This window comes from Plectropomus leopardus, chromosome 9 (assembly GCF_026936395.1).
Source record: "Plectropomus leopardus strain MGB_pleo_1.0 chromosome 9, ASM2693639v1, whole genome shotgun sequence".
Taxonomy (NCBI): Eukaryota; Metazoa; Chordata; class Actinopteri; order Perciformes; family Serranidae; genus Plectropomus; species Plectropomus leopardus.
In genome coordinates, this window is record NC_142184.1 from 6426129 (window position 1) to 6445400 (window position 19272).

Genomic DNA, 19272 nt, shown 5'->3' on the forward strand with positions numbered 1-19272 from the left:
AGCATTTAGTTCACACTTATGCTGATTAGGGGGTTAAATGTACAACAAGTTAGTTAATTTTTATTTCATCATGACATTTTTCACAACAATATCTTTTATTTAATCTAAGCTTTTACTGTCAGAATATCTTGACATTGGTGTTGATCCCCAGCAGGCTCAACAAGTGCTGCCATTTAGCTAGTCAGTTAGCACTTTGCTACCACTTATGCTAAACTTAGCAGTTAGCTAAAGCAACAACATGGCAAAGTTACTCTGGATAATTTTTCAAGTTGCTGCTTTATAAAGACAAACACAGGAACTAATAAATAAACACTCCTCTTCTCCCATTCTTCAACTGGTATGGTATAAAAATGAAAACTTGGCTTTGTCAAGTCTTGTAAGTTGTACAGCAGCTCTACAACATGTTGGTGTGTTGTTGTCACAAATTCAAATTAAAAATAAAATAAAATTTGCCACTTTGATAACAACTTAGCTCGTCCACTGTTGTTGCTCTAGCTAGTTTGAGCTAACTGGCTAAATTTGGAAAGACTGGTGAATTAATATCCTATAATTTATTTTTACAATAAAAATAATAAAATCACACTTCATAAATAATGATTTGCATTTAAATAATTTCGTAAATTTTGTATTTCATCATTTCCTTAATGTTTAATTAATATTTTTTAATACTGAACACTATGCCAGGGACAGATTTTGTATCATTATGTATCTTTTTTTTTGACATGTGGAAATAATCCAGAATCCTAAAACCAGCACCATGCCTGGACTCATTAACAAGGAGAACCGAAGCGCTCTGCCCCTCAGCGTCTCTGACATCACATCCTGTGTCAGGGGTTACACTCTGGCCATGACGGCATCTATGACCTATGAAAATATTGAGGATCATGCAATTGAGGGTGAGTGTAAACGCCACAGGAAACTAATTTGTTCACCTCAGTGATGTGAACACTAGCCCTTTTCAGCCAGTTTAAATCCCCCACTCTCACTGAGAAACACATTGTTGTGAAATATTGACTGAATAAATTGTTTGTTTGCTGCTTCAGGTTTGTGCTCCTTCTTATTTTCTGTTTTCGGCCCTTCCATCTGCCTTTTAGGGATCTTCATTTATCCGCTGGAGGAGAATACTATTGTTGTGGGGTTTGAGTCCATGATATCCAGTCAGATTATAACGCTGCAAATCAAAGACAAGGCAAAAATTGACGACTGTTATCTGGATTGCTGCAACACCTCTAATGGAGCCCTGCAGAGTGGCAGCGGTAAGATTAAAGCTGTTCTAATCAATATTGCTATATTAGCCGTGGATCAATCACTGTGTGTGAAAACCTGTTTCCAGCAGCAAAAGGCAGCAGGTTTCAGAGAAAAAAATCCTCAGATGAAGAAACTGTGGCTGCTCAGCACCAAACAGATATTGACGACTAGCTGGTGAATACAGTGGATTATTTAGCATTTCTCTCAAGAAGTGTGGAAACCAAAACAGAGCTAAAAGCTCATTCACTGGCACCAGTGCACTGCTTGACAACGCTTGACAACAGCTTGACAATGGCGTTAGTTCGACCTGATTGGCTAATTGAGTCTCCCTGAGGCGCTCATTGTTTTTTTTTATTTTTATTTTAACCGAGAAACTGATTCAAAGGTCTGGACCAAGGGAAACTGGACCAAAAAGCCTCCATTATAAACTAGGAATGGGGGTTTTGAAAGACATTTACAAGACAGAGAGGAAATGTTGAATCATGGGAAATGTAGTATCCAGTGTTTTTAGAGCTGTACTCACTCTATAGACAAAATGTCTGGTCAGTTGCTTTAATTTGAATCATTTAAAAAAAAATCTGTCTCTCAAAAACTTTATGGAGGTACAATACTTAATTGTTGAAGTTCCCGTTTAAGTGTTCAGTAATGTGAGCGCACATGTGAACACATTTTCATCTGATTGGTAGATTTCATTGATATTAGTAAAGTAATACTATATAATGGTGTGCTATAGTATTATTATTATTATTATTATTATTATTGTTATAGAGAGATACTTCTGCTTTTATCACAGTTTATGTCTGAATATTAACACCTATTAAAGGCATCAACGATAAAGTTATACTGTGGTAAATCTTTAGAGATTTGGTTGTTTACTAATCTAGTCTGTTGTTACAGGACACATAGTGATTGATGAGGACATGGAGAGGACAGTGTTGGTGGTTAACCTCGGGGTCATCCCTCCCATGGAAACGGTCCATATTCTGGTTAGCACTTCCTCTGAGCTCTCCACGCTGCCCAACGGAGGCATCAGTGTCTCGTCTCCACCGGTGTGCACACCGCGGGTACAGAGGAACATCAACGAGGAGCAGGGACTGTCCCCGAACTTCTCCAGAATGTAAGAAACCTGTTCAGATTTGATATTTTTTAACCTTTGATTTGACTCTGTAAACTGGATTTTTAGGGCTTAAACGTGTTTGAATGGATGAAAACTGACTGTACAAAAATTTTATATGTTCAGTCAAGATGGCTCCATTTCAATGTAATTTTGCTTTGCTACTTTTAGGCGGGACAGGCATAGTTGTGCCTCAAGTCCTCACGATCAAACTCCCAACTCGCCTCAGCTGTGGTTGGCTTCACTTCTGGAGGAGGAGGCCATCAACTCCATGGACTACGAGTTCAACTTCCAGCTGGAGATACGAGCTCCCTACCTCCTCGCAGGTCAGAAAAAAAACACAGTACTATTGATATATAGCTGTATTCTCTCTGGGCAAATCCACCTGTCAACAGTGGAATTTCATTCATGATCTATTTAGAAACAACATAGATATTGCTATGTGTGTGCTGGTGTATCAGGCGTGATCACTTGAGCTACCCTGTAATCAAGGATTTTGTTTCAGTGCTCCTTGAAAGCTCTGCAACAACAAGTCGTAATGGTGAAGTACAGAACAGGAGATGTGTGCGTTTAGTATGTCACACATTGCTGAATGCTCTTACAGAGCGCCCCAGGGAGGATGTTTTTCTGTACCCGAAAGCTAACGTCGCCATGGTTCGCTTGTCAAAAAGCCTATGGGATTTTTCTGTTGGATTTTAGATGGTTGCATGTTTTGCTCAGCAAGATAATCTTCACAAATGAACACCAGTTGCAGGATTTTTGAAACCTAAATGCGAGCGACAGAAGTAAAAAGCAAATATAACTAACTACACCATGATTTAACATCCCTATTGCTGCGAGGCTGTGAAGCAGTGACGGCGTTCTGTTGTCTAATTTAGCCACTTGTTAGCAACTGCTGTTTTTAAGACACATAAAAACTTTGATGAGTGAGGTATTTACTGACGTATCATATGTGATAGAGCAAAATGTCAAAGTCTCTAAAAGTTGCATTAACCACAGACCTTCTCTAAGGTTTCTAACCAAAAACAAATAAGAAAAAAACACACTAATATTGAAACGAGGCAACACTAAAATTGTTAAAGAAATTATTTAACATATTAGAAAACACAAATTCATTTTCTTGCTTGTACGTGAGTTCAGTGACACCACTCTTGTGTCGTTGTGATAAGATGCCACAGCCAGGAGGCTGTTAGCTAAGCATAAAGACAGGAAACAGGAGAAAATGGCTACCTCTGTCCCATAATACCACAACCTCTAAAAGTCACCAGTTTTCACTAATGTGCTTAATCTGTGCAAGTCTTGTTGTCACCATGAGGTTGTCAGGCAATTAGTGGAGACTTGAGGAAGTCACTGCTCCCAGTCACATAACCCCACGTGTTAATTAGGAAGCTCTGAAGTTGCTGGTAATTGGATTTTGTTACGTTTGGAACAGGCCTGGAATTTCATCATTTTAGGGGAAAGGCCATTTGGCCTTTTGTGTTGTCAATTTCTTTGAGGGCACAAAGGCCAAATGCCATGGCAGCGAGGCCATCAAAGAAAACAATGACTTTAAAGGTCCAGTGAGCAGGATTTAGAGGGAACATACTGGGAGAGACGGATTATAACATAATAAGTATGCTTTATTTAGTATATAATCACCTGAAAATATGAATTGTTGTATTTTCATCACTGTACAATGACCTGTTTAAATCTTCATAGGGTGCAGGTCCTCATCCATGGAGATGTGGACCATGTGCCACCATGTTTCTACAGAAGCCCAGAGCGGACAAACCAAACACTGGCTCTAGATAAGGCCATTCACGTTTACATGTCGGCCCTTGTAGTTAGCAGCTTCTCCACGACAACGGTATTGGAAAAAGTCAGTGTATTCGATGGGTTGTTTAAGAGTCATTAAATGTATGGTGACAATATACAACAATGGGGTGAGATTGTTTTTTAAAAGTACTTTGACTACATAAATTATTTTAAAAGCTTATACTCCAGTACTTAACTCAAGTTTTGACTCAGCTAACTTTTACTCGTATTGGAGTATTTATACTTTGACTCAAGTAATAGAGTTGTTTTTCCACCTCCATATGGTTTGCTGCCATATTAACGCTCTAAATGTTGCAAACAGCTCCTTTAAGTTTCCTGGCTGGCTGGTGCTACATTTTTGTGACAAACTATTGTGATAAATAGCACAGCTTTCCAATGGTTCATACCAGGCTCGTAATCAAACCCAACACTGGTTTTGTGTGCAGCTTTTTAACCCAGTGACAATTTCAAGGATTGAAAAAGGAAACTGAAACAGAAGTGCCAAAAACTGCAGTTCCTGTAACGGCCACTTGTGGCTGGCTCCAGAGGCCAGTCAATCCACGAAGAAGATCCATGTTAAAATGCCCTACTTTACAGCAGAAATAAACATGTTTGCAGCAAACAGCAACCTTTCTTTTTTTATAACTCACCTGTTTACATTTTATTGAGGCCCAAAGTTATGCATATTTAAGGGTGGGGCTGCTTGAGCTACTGGCTGTCTGCGAAGCGTTCCTACTGGTCACTCCTCTACAGCATCAGCCTCTCGACCAAATATAGTCATTCTGGATCAAAAAAAAAAACAAGATGGAGACAGCTGAAATGCTTAACTTCAGGCTTCAAAACCACAGTCCACAAACTGATGGGTGATGTCATGGTAGCTGAGTGCATTATTTATACAGTCTATGGTTTCACCTGACGCTGCTTAATAACAATTCAGAATCTCAAAAAATGACACAGGCATCAAAAAACAATATTGACAGGAGAGAGGCAGAGGAGAAAACTGCAAAATCAGCCATGGCTGTGCAGACTGGCTTAAGGCCAATATGACTGCAGGGCATATCATTTTCTGAGGGGCATAAGCCCAGACGGAGGGGGCGCAGCGGTCATGGCCTTCATGGTCCCCATGCAATCTCTGCAGCGGTTTGGACAGAGCCAGGCAAGCTGTTTTCATTCTTTATGCTACACTAAGCTTCCGCCTCCTGGCTGTAGCTTCATATTAGTCCTACGGATATGAGAGTGATATTGATCCTTTAATTAACCCTTTAAAACCTGAGAAAATTGGTTTGATTTGTTTTAAAAACATAGGGAGAACTCAACATAACCATATAAATAAAGAAAATATAAAAACTAAAAACAATAAATGAGAAAATGACTTAAAAAGTGCTGAAAATATTTTTAAAATTGCATTTTTTTTTCTGTAACATAATTTGAAATATAAAACAATTATAATTATAAACTTCATTTTCTGGACAACTTTTTCTGGAATTATTTAAAGTTCATTTTCTATCCCTTCGCTTCTTTCCCTCTTTTTAAAAAATTAATTTTTTAAAAAAATAAATCCTGTCACCACTTAATTTCGTACACCCCCGATAAAAACAAACAAACAAAAAAAAAAACTAACAATTTTCTCAGTTTTCAAAGGATCAATTACCTTGTGACAAATGTCTGAACGCAAATAAAAAAAAAAGTCAATCCATGTTTTAAGGGGTTAAACTCCCAACAAGAAAGAAAGCATATTTGAAAAACCTTTCTTTAAACTTGACTTATTGGTGATTTGAGCAACTCTTAACTAATTATATTCCAATTATTTATTCTTTGTTTTTCTTTTTCAACCTGCACCGGCCCTTGAAGGCATCAGTGCATATGTTCTCTTGCTTTTTAAAAGCTGTGGAAGTGTTTTGCTCTTTTAAATGTGAGGCTAATTTCAGTGGGACCTGCTGGTTTGTTTATTACTGATATTACTGGAGGTGAAGCCACTGGTTATTTGATCTGCTGTGTCTGTTGCTCTGTGTAGGTGTGGAGAGCCCGTCGCACGCTATCCGAGCTGATGCGGACCCTCTGGCTCGCTCTGCCACCAGTGTCGTCATCACTCTGGCTGACAAGTACACTTATGACTGTCCTGTCAAAATCCTCATCTACCCCAGCGGTACGTCCACAGCTTCAAAACTCACTCACAGCAAAAACCTGCAATTAATTAGTCTTTCCTCCCCTCTCAAGTACAATATTTTGAAGTTGTTTATTTCAGCTCTGTCAGGCCTTTTTGAGTGGGTTTTTTGTGTTAAGCTTGTAATCAGATCATTTGTAAGGTGATTCACTTTGTGGCTGCATGACATGCCGGCGGAGTCAGACTGCATTGTGTGGGTGTGCAGAGTCGGGTCTAGCTTTTTTTTTTTCCTCGCCTCTCTCTCGCTGCCGTCTTGACCTGCAGTATGTGTGGGCCAGTTGTCTCCCAGAGGCAGGAATGAGCCCCGGACTCGCTGATCCAATAGGCCTCTTATGAAGGTTTTGTTCACAAACAGACCTGCTGCCACTACTCGGCAATTTAATTCAGCTCAGATCAGTGCCGCAGTTTCAATCAACACATGGATGCTCAGTTCCAGCAGAGAGAGATGGGTGATGAGGACACTGAGCAGGCAGGCGTGAGTTACAACAAACCAAAGAAAGGCTCTATTTTCATCAGCAGCTTGGCTTCTTACTGAACAGAAACATGGGATTTTGTGACATAAGTTACTACAAGCAGGGTTGAGTTCAATTTAAGACTTTTGAAGAAATTTTTAATACCATGTAGAATGTAATTTAAGGCTGGGGTAGGCAATTTAACCCTTTGAAATCTGAATCACATTGGCTTCAGTTCTTTCAAAAACATCGGAAGAAGGCGCGGAGCAATGAAAGATGAAATTACGCCAAAAAATAGAAGGAAATTGTTAAAAAAAAAAAAGCACACAAAAATAACCTGAAAATTGGTAATTAAAAAAACAAAACAAATAAAAAAAAAGGGAAAAAACAAGGAAAAGCCTGGGAAAAATGCTTTGAACATTAGAATTACTCTGTAACATAATTTTGAATATGTTATTATGATAATCATAAATATATTTTTTTTCCTATCTTTTAATAATGGTTTTCTAAATCTGCTAATTCGCGGAACATTTCTTACCAAGTTGCTCATTGCCTTGAGAGAAATTGCACCAATTTGGATTCAAAGATTTAAATATGTACTTGTGAAAGTCATCTGAAAGCAGCATGAGAAAAGTGAAGTTGCTCCAGGTTTCAAAGGGTAAATTTTGGCATCTTTTTGGCAGCTTTTGGCTGTTTGCCTTTGATGAAAGCAAAAGGTCTTGCACAGAAAATTGCTATTCCAGTTTGGCTACCGCCTGCACTGCTCGACAACCAAAAAAAGTTTCCATATTGACAAAGCTTCTCAGAGAAGGAGAGAAAATGCTGCTCATCGTTTAGCCCTCAGCTAACTGGAGCTGAAGGCTCATAGCTGCAGCTTAAAGTTCACCTTTGAAGGAGCTCTGTGCCCACGGCCTTTACTGTTTCATATAGCATGGGCATATTGTGACAGACTTGTTTTTGTGTTTGCGCTGATGTTCTTGTCTATGTACATCCTGCGTGTTAACCGTGTGTTTATTTGTACAGACGGTGAAAACAAATTTCCTCCACGGAGGACAATAATCTGACATTTATGTAGCTGATGTGAGCTAGGAGCCTCGAATCACAGCGCGTCGTCAGCCTTGCTGCTACAGACCAGGCAGGAGGAGAGCAGGCAGCGGCTGACCTTCAGTTAGCGGCCGCAGCAGCCCGAAATCTGCCGGCACAAACACCGACTCTGGGGAACCACACAATCCCGACTCCCTGCACATTTTATAACTAATGGTGTAACCATACTGTCAATAACAAGCTACAACAAACAAGAGAAAGAAACAGAAAGGAACAATCTATTTTCATCATCAGCTCGGCATCTTAATGACCACAAACATGGATTTTGTGACATAAATTATACAAGAAGCGTTGAGTTAAATTTAAGACTTTTGAAGAAATTTTTAATTTCATTGTAGAATGTAATTTCAGGCTTGGGTAGGCAGTTTAACCCTTTGAAACCTGAGTGCATTGGCTTTATGTCTTTCAAAAACATGGGAAGAAGGCGATGAGCAATGAAAGATGAAATGATGCAAAAATAGCTTTTTTTTTAAACTAATGCTATAAATATACTGCCAATAACAAGCTAGTAAATATATTTGATATCTTTGTGAAAATTTAAGCCTTTTAATTTAAGGCCTTTTTATAAAGAATAATAAATAAATAAATGCTTCATAAAGCTTTTCATGACCTGCCATTTCCCTGCACGGAAGAGAAATAGCAGTCCAAATCCTCAGATTTCACTCAACCCTCTGAGCTCATTTTCTTGTCTTGAGACCCAGCTGTGATGCAGCATCTTTATATGCATCCACCTCCTCATTGTCTCATCAGTACGGGGATAAATCTTCGCCACAGATTACCACCATAGAAACAGAATGATTGACTATGATGATCACACTCAGGCATTGTCCATCTGCTCTATAATCTGTCCGTAATATTTATAGTAATATCTGTGTCCTGACCCACTGTATCACTTTAGAGCCTCATCTGCCACATGTGCTCATTGAGAACGGAGACATGACGCAGGAGGAGTACGACGAGTATCTTCACGGTCGGAGTGATTTCATAAAGGCCACCAAGAAGGACTCGAGCAACGAGAGGAAAGTGAGTGAGTCATCGACATGAGCACCACATGCAGCGACACTCTCATGTCTGTTGACATTCCTCATGATACAAATCCCAAAAAATGCACTACAGCAATGTACTACATTTTTTGTGTGTGTAGCATAAAAGGTATTACAACTGCATTTCACTGTGTAAGCCTGTGTTGTACCTACAATGACAATAACTGTTTGAAATAAAATACTACCAGGAGAATAAGAAAGACTTGACAGCAGCACATGAACAATGCTCTGCAACAAATACTATTTCTGTGGAGCTGCAGCAGTTATGTCACATTGTTTTTTTATCTAACAATATCATGCAGTCCAATATCAGTGGTGGAAGAAGTCACAACTTTACGTAAGTCAAAATATCAAAAGAAAAATACTATCAATAAAATGTACTTAAAGGGATCGCTCTGATTTTTTAAAAGTGGTGTTTTATAAGGTACTTATCGACTGTCAGTGTACAGTAGATCTCAGTTTGGAGAAGCAGGCGGAAAGCTGGGTAATGTATTGCTGTAGACAGGGTCAGCAACAACATTTATTTTAGCCATTTAGAAAGTCCCATCTAAAAAAAATCAAAATCAGGTGTATGCTATGTGTAGGATATCTTCACAGCTTTATCTTGCTATCAGACATTGATTTTTGATGGAAACTTACACTTCTAAATCGCTCTTCTCAAAGCCAGATTTCATTGAGAAAAAAAGTAATTTATCATTGCGGAACACAGGAGCTGCCTGTCTGTTATTTTGTTCGTGTTATTTTGTGACTTTGGCGTTTTGAAGGATTAGTTCATATTCAGTCATACAATAACACAAACTAAGTAACTGATTGAGAGCAGAAGATGACCAGCAAATCTTGTGTTCAGTGAGGTGAAATTACTGTTTTTTTCAGTGGAGTCTGGTGGTTTTAAAAAGAGCATATACGAGGAACTGAAGCCATGAACAGCTTCTCCATCAGAAATCACTGTCTATGAGAGAAGAAGAACTTTATTTGTCAATATATGAACAAGCATACAATGGAAGTGCAAACTCCCTGTGGTGCACAATATAGATAGATAATTAAAAAAAACAAAAATAGTCACTAGTTAAGCCACTACAATGTTTAAATAGGATAATAATAAATAACACAGTACAAAGAAGGGGTAGTGTGGTGGAGCGATGTGGCTCTGAATCAATCACATATGATTGTTTAGTGATTGATTCAACTGCAAAACAGCCAGCTAAAGCATTGAAAATATACTAAATATAGTGTAAACTGATATAATGTTTTTCAGGTGGCTAAGATACATTTTGTTGCTGTCCCTGTACACAGCAGTACATGGCTTAACTTCCATGGCGGTGCGCCTTTCTGCTTCTCCAAACTGGAGGTGTGCCGACTGATATATTTATACACTGACTGTGTATCTCATACAACCGCCCTTAAAAAAACAGATTTTTCAGGAATGCATTAAACCTCACAATACAAATACCTCAGATACTCAGAGTATCTGCTGGTTCCTGATCCAATATAAGTTCTCTCTTTTCCCAAATTTCAGTTCTTCACACCTCAGTGCATGGAATTCATGTTCATCTTTTTGATGTAACGTTAGTACATGGATTGGTGTTAAATACTGAGTTGGAGAATCCCCGTGACTTTAATAAATGTAAGCGATATCAGAAACACTGAATTTAACGCGATAATGACGAAGAATCTGTATTTAATGTACCTTATGTAACTGATAACTAATCTGCGTATTAAGGTCAGTATTGGCCCTGGTACTGTAGGTACTGTAATACACTGAAGATGGATAAGTACCTACAACCCTGTTTCAAGAAATTAAAATGATCCTCTTTGGTACTGATTATACTTTTACTTGTAGAGGAGTATTTTCAAAGTGTGGTAGTGGTACTTTTACTTTAATAAAGATTGGACATCTTTCATCACTGGTACTGAATTGAACCATATTGTTGCATATAACTAAACAATGCAACATAATTGCTGCAGCTCCACAAAAATAGCATTTGTTGCACAGTATTGTTCATGATATTGTGCCTCTGTGCAGTCTTTACCACTCTCCGTGTGGCACTTCATTTCATTCACATTTACTCAAGTCAAGTACAAGAACCTCAAAATAGTACTTATGTGAAGGTACTTAAGGTATTTATTCCACCATCGCAGATGAATGTTTGTATCAGTTCAGCATTATTCTCTTCAACCCGCTTTGTGTCCATTTACATCTCTGCTATGATGAGGCTGTTAAGTGACCAGCCGACTGAAACAGGGGAAGGAGAAAGAGCACTCAGCCATAAAAACGGGTTTCTATGGAAACACTCCAAAGGCTCGCCACATTCAGCCTAGAATTTCCCGCAGATCTATAATAACTGATGTGCTCCGGCAATCAACCTGATCACTTGTGTGTGTGTTTTTTTGCCATCTTTAAGTGTGAGAATAAAGCCTGCCATTTCTTGGAAAGTCCAGTTATCTCATTGTGCCAAATCCCCCATTTAAATGTGATTTATACTCCTCTGTATTCACAGGTAGATATCATTCACAGACGGCTCCACAAGGACATCCTCCACAACCCTGTGGTGATGTTGAACTTTTGCCCCGACCTAAAGTCCATCAGCTCTGATCTGAGGAAGGTTCACGGAGAGTTTATCTTCCTGATTGACCGCAGCGGCAGCATGAGTGGGGTTAACATCAACCGTGTGAAGGTATTTTTAATCTAAGTGGTGTGTCCAGCGCTGTATGTCTTGCACAGATGCAAACATACGCTAAGGCAAACACGTTGATTTACATATAGATTGCAACATTATCAGCAGTTTAAAGATGTTATTTAAAAAAAAAAAGATGTTTGCAACTGCTGAATTTGTTAAAATGTGTTGACACCAAACACATCAAAATAAAGCTATTAAATGGAAAACTAATGTCTCAAAACACACAATATGTCATTAGAGGCTGTATAATTGCTTTCAAGACTCACAGCCGCACTGAATCTGCAGTCTTTGGAGATTATAGACGTGGTTAGCCAGCTGTGTGAAGGGCATGTACACAAGGATATCGATCCGACAAGTCATTCACTATTCACCAAACGCCTCTCAGTTTCTGGGTTTTAGACAGCGGGTCTTTGAGGTCTTATCAGACTTCATGTGATGTTTCTTGAATACCTACAGAGCTGACGCATTCAAGCTTGATTTTTTAGTTTATATATATGTTGGTACGTTGTTTGGCTGCTTGTGCAGTGACCCTGCCCTGTGGTGTGATGCCGACTGGTTCACTGGTGACTCAGACTACGAGGCTTTTGTTGGATGTGTCTGATACTACCTGCTGCTGTCGAATTGTCAAAAAATGTATGTCTTTTTTTTTTTCTAAACCCTTTTCTTTGACCTCAATAGAAAACATCATCAAGTCAAGGAAAGAAAGAAAATTGATAAAGACTAATGGCCCACACGCACCAAACTGGCATCAGAGAACTAGAAAAAAAAGCACTTGATCAGACCCCAAAGACAACAACAGATGGCCAAGGTGTACCCGCCTCTTGCCCAGTGTCAGCGGGGATCGTTTCAGCCCTCCCGTGACCATGAGCAGAATAAGCAGTTACAGATAATGAATGAATGAATGAATGGTGCATCACTTTAAATGTTGCTGCTGCAACGCAAAGTGGGACAGCATCTTCTTTCCTTTTTAAGGGCGGTCCAGTGTACACTTTGCTAAAAGAGATAAGAAAGAAAGCATTCAAGCACCTGTCCGTAGACATTTAGGGAAGTTTGGGCTGCCACTTAGATACTTCTGGGTCATTTCACTCAGTTAGGGAGCTTCCAAAGCAAAAAAAGACTGTTGCACTGCAAGCAGTGTCTGACCTTAAAGTTTGGATAAAGACCAGTGATGTGATAAATATTTACCACTTTCAAAAAATCCTGCAGAATGCCTTTTAAATGTATCAAAGAACTGGAACACTGCATATGTTGTTAATGCGCCTACAACAGTTATTTTTTTAGAGACTGTGTGGTGATCTTGTGCTCTTGAAAGTTAAGATAAGTGGCATTCACCTAGAAAGTGCCACTCAGCTGTAGAGGAAGCAGTGAAGGATGAAATGACACTGCGTGACGCCACTCTCTGCACTCACTCCACTCCCTGAGAAAATCTGCTGTGCAGCGCTGACAGCTGTGTGGTGCACCACGCTCAGTACATCAGTAGACATTGTGGTATTGCAGGAGAAATGAAACAGCTCAACAGAACATTAAGCAGCTAATGAGGAAAGGATTTTTGCCTTTCATTTTCTCTAAAGGTTTCACAGTCTTAATCTGCTCCTGGTCTCTCTCTCTCTCTCAGGACGCCATGGTGGTGATTCTCAAGAGCCTTGTGCCAGGCTGCCTTTTTAACATCATAAGCTTCGGCTCCACATTCAAATCACTGTTTACAACCAGCCAGAACTATGAGGAGGTAAAGCAGCGCTGTATTACATAACTGCACTTAAATGAGCTCTGTTGAGCCAAGGCAATTTTTAAAATACTGCAACTCAAAAAACAACAGTTTATGCTTTCTCTCTTCCATCTCAGGAAGCGCTGGCCTTTGCATGTGAGTATGTCAGGAAGATCAGAGCCGACATGGGGGGAACCAACATCCTGGCGCCGCTCAATTGGATCCTGAGGCAGCCGATGTTCAGCGGACACCCCCGCCTACTCTTCCTGCTCACTGACGGGGCCGTGAGCAACACAGGCAAAGTTATCGAGCTGGTCCGCAGCCATGCTCGCCACATCAGGTATTACTGTAAACGCACTCGGGCTCCGAACGGAGCTGTATTCTGAATGTTAGAGTAAAGGGAAAAGATCAATAACAAGCAGCATTATTGGGCATGTTGTCGATAGGAACCTTTTGTTGTCAAAGCTGGTGTGGCTAAACATCCGTTTCCTGCTGAATGTGATTCATACCTGCAGACACTGCAGCACATGTTTGGGAGGCCACGTTTTTAGCTTTGCTGTGCAAGACACAAATTACTACACACTAGAAGAGGTTGAACTACAGTCAACCCTCCCTGAAGGGAAATGTAGTTTGGTTAAAGCTGCTCAAGAAAAATAATCAATCATAATCAAAAATAATCACATAAAAAATGACCATATTGACAATGTAGATGTGATACAAAATTATAAAAAAATATATAATGCACAAAACTCACATGCCAGCAAAAATTGCCATTTAACTAAGTTTACCCCAGAAAGTCCCCAGTTGGTTCTCAGGACATAAACCCCCCCAAAAAAACTAGTCATGGAAATTGTCCCTAATTTTTGGGATAATTTTCTAATAACCCTCCCCTCTTTTATAAAAATATTCTTCATTTCACTTCATTTATATATATATATATATATATATATATATTTATATTACTGATTTCTTACAGTTTGTGGGACATTTCTTGCCTTTTTACCCTTGTTTTTGATATATAAATCAAACCAATTGTCTCAGGTTTCAAAGGCATCTGAATGCAGCACAAGAAAAGTGTTGTTGAGCCAGGTTTCAAAGAATTAACTACACAAAAAAAATGGCAAAAAATATATAATTGAACTGTTTGACTTCTACTACTACAACTACTTGTAAAACATGTAGTTCACTACTGTACCGACACTGCTCCACAGTGACATGGATGTTGTAGTAACAGCACTGGGAGAGATGCGACTGTAGGTTGCATCAAAGCCAATGATAATAAACTCCTCTTTTGTTTATGCCCATTATGTAAATGTCAAAGGCACAGCTGATGGATAACATGAAATCACATCCAGGGATTGTCAGCGGCTTAAATGCATCACCTGGCTCTGCAACTATAATCCTCTCAAAATGACATACGGAAGTATGCATTGAATGTTGTGTGATTGTCAAACACTGTAAGAATCTGTCGGCAGAGCGACTTTTGTGCAGCCTTGATGTTAGATTAAAAGAGAACATGGTTTTAAAGTCGGAGTAAGGAAGTCATAATGCTCCCTGAAGGATGCAAACACCAACTGTCAACTGAGAGCGAGCGCCGGTGGCACAGTAGATCAGCGATACACTGGGAAATCATTTTATTCTGCCGGCTGCATCTAAGCTTCACACTGTGGCTGCCTCTCCAGAGTCACTCTGGAAATAATTGACTTTTGTCTTCCCCCTTTTAATGGATGACTGCCCCCAGATGATTGCATTAGGTACACAGAGCTCGGCCAATGCATCGACACTTCCTGGGTCATTATCACACTATGCTTACAAATCAACGCAGCCAGTCCGACACAGGAGCAAACAACGATGAATCTCTGTCCCGAAAATCAACGTTAGGTTTTTAACTACGGAGAGGGTGACATTTCCGTTTCAATCGTTGGTCTCATTAAAAATGCAAAAGGGATGTAGCTGGTGTAATGAAATCAGCCAGCTCATCCCTTTGAGAAAAATGGAGCAAAAATGGTAAAATCCAGCATCAGCCGACCTCCCAGAGAGAGGCAGCAGGCGGCATATCACAGTTTTCCACCGTGAAAGATTTCTGTGAAATTTAAACACGACACTTTTGTTTTATTTTACAGGTTTAAATTAAAACATTTTTTAATGCATTCAGTAAATACGTTTCTCTCATTTTTTTTTGTCTCAGATTTGTTAAATTTTGTGTCAGTGAGCTTCTCTTCTTTTTCAAAGGTAATCAATCCATCTGACAGGTGTGGCATATCAATATGATGATTAAATAGCATCATTACTACACAGCTGTACGTTGGGCTGGACTCAATAAAACACCTCTCTATAATCTGCAGTCTGATCACACAACAGAGCTGTTGCCTCTGAGCCGAATGTTCATTTCACCACCATAAGCTGTCTCCAATGACGTTTCCCTAAATTTGGCAGTACATCCAACCAGCCTCTCAACTGTAATAAGTCAGTAATGATGATGAACTCCTATCAAGTATAGAGACTCTGCTGAGGACAGAAAGCATGTGAGGATTTCAGCCCACGTTTGAAAGAGACAGAGAAGACCGGGTCTTTTCTCTTGATGCACTTCTATAATCTTTTTATCTGCCCTGGCGGCATCTCTTTAGATCTCTGCAAAATGTGTGCACATCCTGAGAGGACACCTGTTATCATGCATGAGTCTGTCTCGATCTGTCTACGGAGCCGTACTGTTTAATGTGTTTGCGCAGATGTTTCACGTTCGGCATCGGGCAGAATGCTTGCAGGAGGCTGGTGCAGGGACTGGCGACAGTTTCCAAAGGAACCGCAGAGTTCCTGGCAGACGGAGAGAGGCTGCAGCCCAAGGTACTCGATTCCAGCTTTGTGTATCGCTCCTAATGACAGCCAGCTATTCTGAGGGCCACCGGAGAGCCATTATGCATTTGTTTCTAAGCACTGAGTGTCTGCCGCTGATACCACTGAGGAAATCATATCTCAGAGACGCCATATGCTTTATGTGCTGGTGAGGGAGAAGCTGTATTTTATATCTGAATGTCTATTTCTGTCTGTTTTTGTTTTTTTGACTCCGCAGATGATAAAGTCTCTGAAGAAAACCTTGTCTCCAGTCCTCAGTGACATTTCCATTGATTGGCTTTTTCCCGAGACCAAAGAAGTGCTGCTGTCCCCTGTTGGTAACACCTTCCTATTTCCAGGGGACAGTCTGATCGGCTACAGTGTGGTCTGCGACACCACCCGCTACCATGCCAACCCTAAATCTGTAAGTGCAAGACATCGGCTGAAAAGAGACGGAAGACTGTATGCAGGGTGACCTTATGTGTTGTGAACATCTCAGAGAAAGAGCCTCAAATTAGTTCATAAATTATTTAACTGTTTCATTTAAACCTCTTATCACCTCTGAATGGCGTTCCTTAAGAGATAAAAAGGGCCGAGGGCAAGTGATGAAAAAGCTTTTTAATTAAACCTTGTGAATTCAGTGTCGCCCTCTCAAAATCTCAACAGGATAAGAGGAGGCGATACAGCATGATGCGCTCCATTGAGTCAGCCAGCTCCGTGTTTTACCACTCTCAAGATGAGGACGCGGTGAGGACAGGTAGCGACAGTCAGGGGTCCTACAGGGACGCACCTCTGTATGATTCCTACCAGGATGCCATGACGGACAGCCCTGCAGCCACCGAGCAAGACACCACGGGTAAGAAGCAGACATTTTTACTAGACTTGGTTGTCTTTTGTGGCATTCAGACAAAAAAACTGCCTTTCAGGCCAGTTGGGCCAGACAATGGAGGACAGCTTTTCAGCTGCCATGGTGATATAAAGCCTGATTAAGCTGCTGTGTATCTGTTCTTTGCTTGGAAACAGGTTTGATACAAAACCTGTTTTAAGGTTTCCGAAGTCAGAGAAGAGTGAAAACGCAACCTGTAAGACCAACCAGCTGACCACCAATGTCTTAAAAGTTGATATTGGTTAAATTTAGGTTGTGATGTCAGGTGGCTAAAATTCAATGTAATGATAACATCTGCTTGCAACAACAATTTGACCTGAAATACTGAAAACAGATTGTTGTTGAGTAACCAAAATCCAAAGTCTTCCAATCGTCTCACGACAACGTCATCTTGACTAGAATAAAAACATTTAATCGTAAGGAATGGACAGCAAAACCCAGCGTCTGCAAATTGTCAAAATGTTAACGTCCACACGACATGAAATTCTAATGTCAAACGTTTCAAATATTACTTGTATGACGTGCATGTCAAGGATCGTTATTTTACTATTTCTATCTTTTTAACAAAAAAAAGGTCTGGATTGTAAGACATCTCCAAGAAGGCGTGCATACAGCACCAACCAAATAACAGACTACAACCCAGCAAAGAAGGCCTACACTCCCAGTGATCCCAGTTCAGTGGTGGCAAAGAATCCACTGAGGAGAGCCAAAGTCCAGGAGCTGATTGGCCAGATGAGCGCTGAGCACGAGGCGCAGTGGAGGACCGACTACCAGGTGCAGTCTCACACTGTGATGAGTAATAGTCACATGATTGCCTTGAACTGCTCTGGTTTACTTTGGAAAAAATGGGTCAGCAATTACTTATGATTGAGTCCATGATTTAGTTTAGTTGTGTTATAATAATGCACGTGTTCTTTGTTTACACACATGCACATGAAACAAAAGACGATCTGTGAGGTGACAAAGGCAGAAGAATCTTTTGTGTATCATGACGCAGTCGGTGTTGATAAATTAAACAGCGATCTGACCCTCACATGGATTGCAGTATAATGAAGAACAGACTAATGTGCTCTGCTCAGTAATGAGGGGCACAATTTATGAATGGTAATTAGGTTTGAATATTGCTCAGGGAGCATCTCAGTGTAACTAAACAGAGTTCACTGGGCTGTGAAGAGATTATATCTTCTCTTTGTAAATTATGCAGAGGATCCAACGGACTCATGCCATGATTAATCCATATCTCATAATTATGAGTTAATAAAGTTACTTTTTATTCATTTGTTTGGGTATTGCCAAATGGATTAAAGACATAAATTAGGATAATAATTTGATTGCCAGAGGAGCAAGAGGGGTTAAGGCTTTTGCTTCTACAAAAACTCTCAACAGAATAAATAATCCTTCTATTATATTAATTTGAATAATTTGATCATATTGCAATAATCTTATGTTATACTTTACTGAATATTTCAAAATGAGAAACTACGAAGTAAGATCGGTCTACACCACTTTTTAGCATTCATGACAACTATTAGGGGAAAATTATTTTTATAACTTTATAACTTGTTTACATGTTTTGAAGACTTAAAGTTACGCATATTTTAAGTTCTCGAATGACAGGCTTTCTGCGAGGCGCACCATAGTCTGTTGCCGTGTTCCATTCAAAGTCAAAATTTCCGAGTTGAAATTTCCGACTTTCGACTTCCCAGGGTTCCCAGTGCACCATAAGTAAAGAAAATACAGTGACAAACTGGTGTTTCTGTAGCTAGTCCATATACAACTGCACCTGCAGCGGGGTCGCCTTCTTGTACATATGAACGAAACAGAGGTAACAGACGCTGTTATACATTTTATTTTATGGTATACTCAGTATAGTATATTCAGTATACTTTGATGTTCTGTATATCTTGTGGCCTCCATGGATGCTGTCATTGTGCGACGTCACGCACACAGTTCACTAGTAGGAACTCTGACTTTGAATGGCTTTCCATTGTATTTTTTCTAGTAGGAGGTTGAAATATCCCGATTTCCGAGTTTTCTGTAACGCAGCAGATGAGTAAGATTAGATCCTCCATTGCTCCACCTTCTCATCCAAATATGGTCACTTCTGGCTCCAAAAAAACAAGATGGTGACAGACGAAATGCCAAACTCCGGGCCTCATAATGGCAGGTCACAAAACATCGGGTGATGTCAGGGCAGCTAGATGAATTAAAGGAGTGTCTGCAGTTTGCACGTTCCACATGTTATTATAGGT

At 39.9% G+C, this 19272-nt stretch overlaps 1 protein-coding gene across 1 annotated transcript in view; it reads left to right on the forward strand.

Annotated features, from left to right (window-relative positions):
- The window catches only part of vwa5b1 (von Willebrand factor A domain containing 5B1), a 36895-nt gene that overhangs the window by 2642 nt on the left and 14981 nt on the right, over nucleotides 1-19272 (forward strand). The window contains exons 2-14 of the mRNA XM_042491844.2: nucleotides 740-896; nucleotides 1095-1256; nucleotides 2146-2365; nucleotides 2534-2688; nucleotides 6171-6302; nucleotides 8775-8899; nucleotides 11418-11594; nucleotides 13213-13323; nucleotides 13440-13642; nucleotides 16032-16146; nucleotides 16373-16558; nucleotides 16801-16990; nucleotides 17595-17794. Coding sequence (XP_042347778.2) covers nucleotides 758-896; nucleotides 1095-1256; nucleotides 2146-2365; nucleotides 2534-2688; nucleotides 6171-6302; nucleotides 8775-8899; nucleotides 11418-11594; nucleotides 13213-13323; nucleotides 13440-13642; nucleotides 16032-16146; nucleotides 16373-16558; nucleotides 16801-16990; nucleotides 17595-17794 — 2115 coding nt within the window. The 5' untranslated portion in view covers nucleotides 740-757. The remainder of the gene's footprint in view (nucleotides 1-739; nucleotides 897-1094; nucleotides 1257-2145; nucleotides 2366-2533; nucleotides 2689-6170; nucleotides 6303-8774; nucleotides 8900-11417; nucleotides 11595-13212; nucleotides 13324-13439; nucleotides 13643-16031; nucleotides 16147-16372; nucleotides 16559-16800; nucleotides 16991-17594; nucleotides 17795-19272) is intronic.